Source organism: Myodes glareolus, chromosome 7 (assembly GCF_982192425.1).
Source record: "Myodes glareolus chromosome 7, mMyoGla1.1, whole genome shotgun sequence".
In the NCBI taxonomy this organism is placed as follows: domain Eukaryota; kingdom Metazoa; phylum Chordata; class Mammalia; order Rodentia; family Cricetidae; genus Myodes; species Myodes glareolus.
In genome coordinates this window covers 1,356,103-1,363,796 of record NC_142032.1, presented here as the reverse complement: position 1 = coordinate 1,363,796, position 7,694 = coordinate 1,356,103, and the positions used below count along the sequence as shown (strand labels likewise).

Below are 7,694 nucleotides of genomic sequence, written 5' to 3'. Positions count from 1 at the left end.
AGGTGAGGGGACATGTTGGAGAATGAGAGGGGAGAGTGGGTGGATATGATCAAGATATGTTTATATATATATATATATATATAACTGTCAAAGAACAAAAATATTCTTTAAAGGTACACATACACATTAATTTAAATGTCTCAATACATCACTGAAACTTAAGAGCACACTGAGCTTGTTAGCATAAGGTTAATTTAAAGTTTGAAAACTAAAGATGTATTCTGATTAATTCATAGAAAAAGTGCATCAAGTGACCTGAGGAGATGGCTCAGTCAGTGCTGCAAGTTAGAGGCCTGGAGTTCAGATCCCGAGAAAGCATGTAAAAGTTGGGCAGCCATGATAGCTTCTGTAATCCTAGAACTCAAAAAGTAGACAGAGGTCAAGCTGACTAGCTGAGCTGAGTATGAGCGTGCACACACACACACAAATGCACACCACACACATATACACAGTTGAGTGGGAAAAGCCATAAAATACGCTGCCCTGAGTTCAGAAAGCTCCCAACTTTACAGTGTCATTTCAGGTCTATTACCAGGTTAAAAGGCACTGATGCCACAAACACCAATCTACATTTGCTTTGGAAAAAGATATTCACATGTACATTTTGTCTAAATACTGCTATTTATTTTCTCAAAGTTAGAGCTAAGACTCTAGTAGAGTGTAAATTTAAGTGAATGAACAAACAGCTTTAAAAAATATTAAATTGACATGCAAAGTGTTTTTGCCCCTGCCAGAGACTAAAAATAAAAGCAACTTTTGGCAACACACACACACACACACACACACACACAAAACTTGAATTGTATTAGTTGACTCTGAATTTGATGACCACATTTCAAAATGGGACTGGACATAACATCAATTTATTTTCCCAAACTTTATTATTGATTAAAAAATCACAACAAAAAAATTACCACCTGATTGAAAACTCAGCCTTGTATAATGTATTTAGTTATTAAGTATATATATTTCCAAACACATAGCATTCATCTTTCCCTAACAAAGTCATGGGGAGAGGACTTGGAGGATAACAGAACTGAGATTGGATCCCCAAACTCATGTAAAAAAACAAGGATGGCCACAGACAGGTCTCTAACCCCAGAGCCGGGGCTGCAGAGACAAGGACAAAGCTGGATGGACTCCAGGCTCACTCCAGGCTGAATGAGGTCCCAACTCAAACGAGGGGGAAGTGTTGCACCAGCACACCACACACACACACCACCACACACCCCCACACGGAGGATTCCACTTTTTCATTGGTTGTTAATAACCTAAGCTACTAAAGGACGTCAAAGATAGTTTAGACAAAAGGTGTAAGCCATATGAGATTTGAAGTATGAGGTTTACAGCTGCACCCAAATGTCCCAATGACATTTTATCTCTGTCTGAGGTCTGCCCCTCCTTTATTTGCCTGCCCCAAAATACAGTGCTTGAGATTTATGATCAGTTGCAAAAATCAGAGTTTAACTGCTGATTTACAGTCTTGGCTGAGGCATTTAACTGTCATCAGAACTAATTATAGCCAGCTTGAGATTACATATTCAAACTCTCCTTTTGGTGAAAGAAATAGAATGTTCTGCTGAAATCAGAAACATCCCGAGGGCTCCTAAACAAGAATGCACTACCAACTTTACTTCTCAAAACCAGTGCAGTAAAAGCTGAAAATTACTGTTCCTCAGTAAGTTGTTCTGACCTGAAGTACTTAGACAATAAATCATGTTACATTAATGCCATACCAATGGTCTAAAACATATTAATCTCACTCAGCAGGAACTGACAATCACATTACTAATCTAATTCAAGCATTCTGGAGGTAGTAAATGAACAAGTTGAAGCTTCAGGAACCATAGTTATTACTGGTTCACAAAGAACCTTTATTTCAATGTAGCTATGACTACATGCCTTGGGCAACACCGATACTCTGGGAATAATGCTATCATTTTATTGTTCTAAGAAATAAAGTATCTAAGTTAAATTAAAGCTCATCCCAAATAAAACTAATACCAAATAAGAGACAAGCAGATACAGCAAAAGCACTGTGCTGCTTTCTCACCAAGCCTCCTTCCTATTCTAACCCACAGCACCACATCCACAATCCACGTCCACACAAGTAGGGAGCCGAGTCCTCTTCTCTGACCGCCTTCCCTCCTGACTATTCTTCACTCAGTTAAGCTCTAGCTGTAAGAGCACTGGCTGCTCCGCCAGAGGATCCAAACATCCACATGGTATCTCACAACTATCTACAACTCCATTTCCAGGGGATATGACGCCTCTATTTTGCCCTCCATAGGTATCAGACAAGCACATGGTACAGAGACATACATGCAGGCAGAACACCCCACACATATAAAAGGGGAATAAATAAATTTTAAACAGGGGCAAACTGCTGGCACTGGTGTGGGTGAGCAGGGCCTTGCTGATTTGACGGAGAAGTCAGAGGCTCCACAATCTGATCCTGACGAAAAACGTTCCGCCAAGGTCTGAGAAGGGAAACATGCTGGCAAAAGTACCAGCCTTGGTGAATGTAAGGACAGACAAAACTGAGGTGGGGGCCCAAGGGGAACGCATATTCCGAGGACCTTACATACAAAACCAGAAACTCTAGAAACTTCGGGGGAAATATTCCTGCCCTGTGAAGCATACATTCACTCACTCGAAGTACACAGTACTCAGGAACATTTTAATTGGACACCTTTCAAAGGTATGAAGACAAGTCAGTGGATATCCAATCTCCTAGATCTCAGTTCTCAACTAAATGGAATCAACAAGAGTTGACATTTGGTCTCTCTCTCTCTCTCTCTCTCTCTCTCTCTCTTAAATTTATTGTTGCTGTTGTTTTAGATAGGGTTTCTTTCTGTAGCCTTGACTGTCCTGGAGCTCACTCTGTAGAACAGGCTGGCCTCAAACTCACAGAGATCCACCTGCCTCTGCCTCCTGAGTACTGGGATTAAAAGTGTGTGCCATTACCACTTGGTGACATTTGGACTCTTAATGAGCAACAAATTATTCACTAATTCTTTATATAAAGAAAACTTACATATTGCCATAAGTTAATGAAATTGTTACTGCTCTATATCTAAAAATAATGTAATTATAATCATGACTAATTTTTCAGTGTCCACATTTAGTCTTGCCAGTTATCAAATGACGAATTTCCATTAGGACTGTAAAACACATACCGAAGGACAATGGCTTCCCAGGTATTAGTTCTCTCTTTAGTCTCATTAACTCATTTCATCTTTAAAGTGGCAGAGGAAGAGGTAAAAACAAATGAGTTGTTAGACAATCCAAAGTTATATCCTCAGTTACAATGATCTGTCTACCACAATCAGACCATTTCCGTTCCAAAGAACAATCATAATCTAAAAAATGACACGGTTGAGAAATATTTAGAAAGATATTTTCTAGGCAAAGCTGAATTTAAATAATTCTCCATATATGTTATGTCCACTTTTTTACTGGATTGGGAAGACCTTCTGTCTGTGTTGTTTTTTACCATTTTACTGTAATTATGTCCACTGACATTACACAAAAATTAACCAATAGCTTTTACTATGTGACTACAAAATATTAATTCTACTGCCTCCATAAAGAATCAATAATTATTCTTATAACATTGAAGTAATTAAAGTCATTGGTAAAGTCAGTAACAATTGAGAATTTTTATATTTATGACTAATCTATTATAAACAAAAGCCAATCTGAAAAACACAAGTCTAGAAAAAGTACAGTCATGTTAAGAACAGATAAGGAAGTACAAGGACCTCACAGGCTATGCTAGACCTAATAGAAGAAACACAAAATTGGTTTTAAACTGTAGGTTTATACAAATAAATAAAACCCTTCCCATCTTTCTTGTACATATGCTTAAAATTTCTTACACAAATATAAAAATGCTCATTTCCTTTACAAACTTCTTAGAAAAAAGACTGAAAAGAATTTATAATCAGCTCCCAAGTTTCAGGCTTATCTTTTTCTACCCTTATCAATTTTCTGACATTTTAAGCCTAAGCAGGGAAATCTTTTTGGCAAATGAAGCATGCCGGCCTATCATAAACGTCCTGAAGAACTCTGCGAGGCTACATGTATCCCATGTTGCTTTTAGTTTCCCATCTCTTCTTTGCTTCAAACCTAAAACGAAGAGCATAAAAATCTCAATTTATTTCTAAAATAAAATAACCTGTTTGGTAAGTGACCAAAGCACTGCAATTTCACAGATACCACAGGCTAAGGAGAGGCCTCCGCTATAACCCCACAGGCTGAGGAGAGGCCTCCCCGTTATAAACCCACAATCATTTTACTGACACATACAACAAACTGGATTCAATGGATAAGCAGATTTTCTGCAATTCCTACCAAGTAAACAGAATCGTGACTTTTGTTTCTTCAATTTTTAAACATTATTATTATTTTACATGTCTGAGTGTTCTGCCTGCATGTATGTCTCTGTACCATATGCAAGCCTGGTCCCCAGAACCCAGAAGAGGGCATCAAATCCCTTTGATTTGCACAGTTGTTGAGGCACCATGTGTGTGCTTGGAATTGAACCCTGGTCTTCCTAACAGCTGAGCCATCTGATCCACCCCAGGACAAAGTGAACTTACCCCCATGCCAGTTTCTTCTTCTTTCGAGCAGCCTGTGAGTTTTCAGCCTCCTTTTTGGCTTTAACAAACTTGTGGCAGGCAATTGCTTTGGCAATTTTTACACCAAGCTAAGAATTATGGAAGAAAAAAGGAAAAAAAGGGTGAAAAGAAATATCCTAACTAATGTAGGAAATACAATAGTACAAAAAATTGGGCACACATAGTTCAGGAGCTGTGTCTAAAAACAAGAAACCCTACACTTGGGCCCCTGAACAAAGCATAACCAATACAGACACGGCTTCTACTGCCCTTCACTACTCAAACATCCTCCACCCCAGCAGCACCATCCCCTGGGTGGAAATCCTCCCAAACTCAGACCCTTTGAGGGTCCACAAAGGTAGTAATGAGGCCCTTCAAGCTATCCCTTCAATTCTGTAGGCTGAACAGGAATCTGCCCTGATAAGGCTGCAAACAGACTGACAGAGACATCAACTTTCTTTGCTCTGGGCTAGAATTATAGCAACCCAGTATGGTCACACCAGTTATCTCGTGCTGATCAGAAGTGCTGATTGACAGCCACAGATGGGATTAATGAAACATGGGGAAGCTAATTACTACTTCATAAATGCACTCTGCATGATAGGCAACAGCTTTTAAGTCTCTGAGAGAGAAAAGAATATAAGGGGAGTCAGAAAGTAAAGAAGCTGAACTCCAGGACCTTGCTGTGTCCTGGGCAGCAGTCCTGTTCTTGCTTCCCTGACTGCTAACTGCTGGCCCTACAATATTCATTTAACGTGAACCCCAATCCAGATGTCTTCCCTAGCTCAGCCTGTAAGTTCTTGCCTCTGTATTTCTCTAGCACTTGTTAGACTGCAAAGTATTTCCCAGGAAGCATCTCCAGAGCAGCAATGCCAGCACACAACTTTCAGGGGGGATTTTTAATGTAAACTAAGCATCCAAGTGCATGACTCGATCCAGAAGAATCAAGGTGAAGTCAGGTGGTACGATGGGCTACACCTGGAATCCCAGGCAAAGGGATGCTGACCAGAGAAGCAAAGCTGTGCTGCAGTAACCAACACCAGGCCATTCAAGCAGGGCTGCAGAGCTAGACTCCGCCTCAAAAACAAAGAAAGCTTTAAATCAATGAAGGCTTTCGATCTTTCTGATGTTTCTTGGCATTCCTATTCCTTCATTCAACTAAACACATATTAGAAGAAGACAGGCAGACTCGTGGAGAGGAAACATAGGAAGTCATTCAAATTAGCCAATCAGAATCTGAGTTTTAGAGAATTGCCTGGCTGGCAGTCTAGTAAGGTATGGTTGGAAGTGAAGAGTTCATGCGCAAGAAGTAAACTTAGGCAGATGAAGTCTGTAATGCTTGATACATCTCTCTTGAGCAAAATAGACAAGGGATAATCAAGATCTCTGGAATTTACAAACTTGAGAGAAACAGACTTGGCTTTTCAGTTCAGTAAGGAAACACACATTCTTTTTCTCTCTCAATGGAAGGTAACAATCACACTAAGGTGTTGACATGGTTACCAGCACTACAGCCATGGAAAGGACTAAGCAGAATCTGAATATTCACTTGATGTTGTAGGAGGCTGCTTGTTCGTTCCCTGGCCGCCCAGACTCTCGAAATAATTACACAGAAAACATATTTTTTTGCAATACTGTTTGGCCAATCGCTTAAGCATATTTCTGGCTAACTCATATCCTAAAGTAACCTATCTCTATTAACCTGTGTATTGCTATGTGGCTGTGGCCTACTGGCAAGGTTTTCACATATGTCTCTGGCGCTGGCTCCATGGCTTCTCTAAACTCCACCTTCTTTCTCCCAGCATTCAGTTTAGTTTTCCTGGCCTAGCTCTGTTATGCCCTGCTCTGCTATAGGCTCAAAGCAGTTTTTTTTATTAATCAGTGGTATTCACAGCATACAGAGGGGAATCCCACATCAATTTGAGAAGGCAAAGCAACCTCAATATCTTCTCAAAATCCAAACCAATGCTAGCTGAACAACTGTACAAGAACATTTACTCCTAACCTTTATGAAGGCACAGGCATTTGCTCCTGCCAGTCACTGGAGACATAGCACTAAACCACATAGGACTCTTTCACACTGGGCACGAGAGAAGTACGGCCACCTCCACGCTGACTCTGTTCTGTCAACTCTCTTCTTTTCTAGCTCTTTATTACAGAAAAGGTCACCTAAGTTAGCTCCCCCCCTCAAAAGGCAAAGAACTAGGCAGGGAGATGGTTCCATAGGTAAAATACTTGTCACACACGTGTGAGGACATGAGTTCGAATACCTGGACAGCCCCCCCCATCACAGATCCAGGCATGATAGCAAACACATCTGTAATTCTAATTTGTATGAGAAATATGGGAGGCAGAGGCAGGAGAATCCTTCTAGGGCAGGGCAGGGCAGGGGACCATGACACAAGACACCCTGTATCAAAAAAGAGATGGTTCTCTCTTTATACACAAACCATCCATAGTATATATGTATGCACACATACACAGAGGGGGGCGGGGAAGAGGGAGGAAGAGAGGAAGGGAGGAAGGGAGGGAAGGGGGCAGGGAGATTGAGATTTAAAAAGATTAATAATGGGGCTGAGCATTACTACACCTCAGCAAGAAACTCAGAGAAAGTGTGGTGGCATCATTTTCCACTAAGATGGAATTCCCAATCCACTGAAAATCTTTTTACTTGTCATACATGAAAGGAAATGAAGTTAGAATCTGCTGCTCAGGTTAGTGGAGTGCCAAACGAATCCCTAAATATCAATGACTTTTTGTTTCAGTTTAACTCTGAGAACATGTAAGGCCCCCATACATCTTGCATTTCCTTATGTGGCAGAACTGGAGGATCTCTTAGGGGCTCGTAAAGTAACACAGGCGTTTCTCGTCAGAGTTAATCACAAAGGTGCAGCTAAATGCAAGGGGAGTGGGAAGTGTGGGGCAAAACTGGACAAATAGGGAGCATTAAACGGACCTAAGAAGCTGTTTTCTGTCACAAAAAGCAGCTTGTAACCGAAGTTTAAGATGTACAGAAAGATGCCAAGATTCACATGGATGACTTAATCTCTTTCCTGCTTCATTCCTTGAATA

The 7,694-nt window shown here is 40.6% G+C and overlaps 1 protein-coding gene across 2 annotated transcripts in view; it reads right to left on the bottom strand.

The window, feature by feature from the left end:
* Positions 1–858: 858 nt before the first annotated feature.
* The window catches only part of Fam204a (family with sequence similarity 204 member A), a 32,435-nt gene continuing 25,599 nt past the window's right edge, over positions 859–7,694 (bottom strand). For both annotated transcript variants that reach the window (XM_087907725.1, XM_087907726.1), the window contains exons 7-8: positions 4,605–4,711; positions 859–4,131 (exon numbers count right to left, since the gene is read on the bottom strand). In XM_087907725.1, the coding sequence (XP_087763851.1) occupies positions 4,080–4,131; positions 4,605–4,711 (159 nt within the window). In that variant the 3' untranslated portion in view covers positions 859–4,079. The remainder of the gene's footprint in view (positions 4,132–4,604; positions 4,712–7,694) is intronic.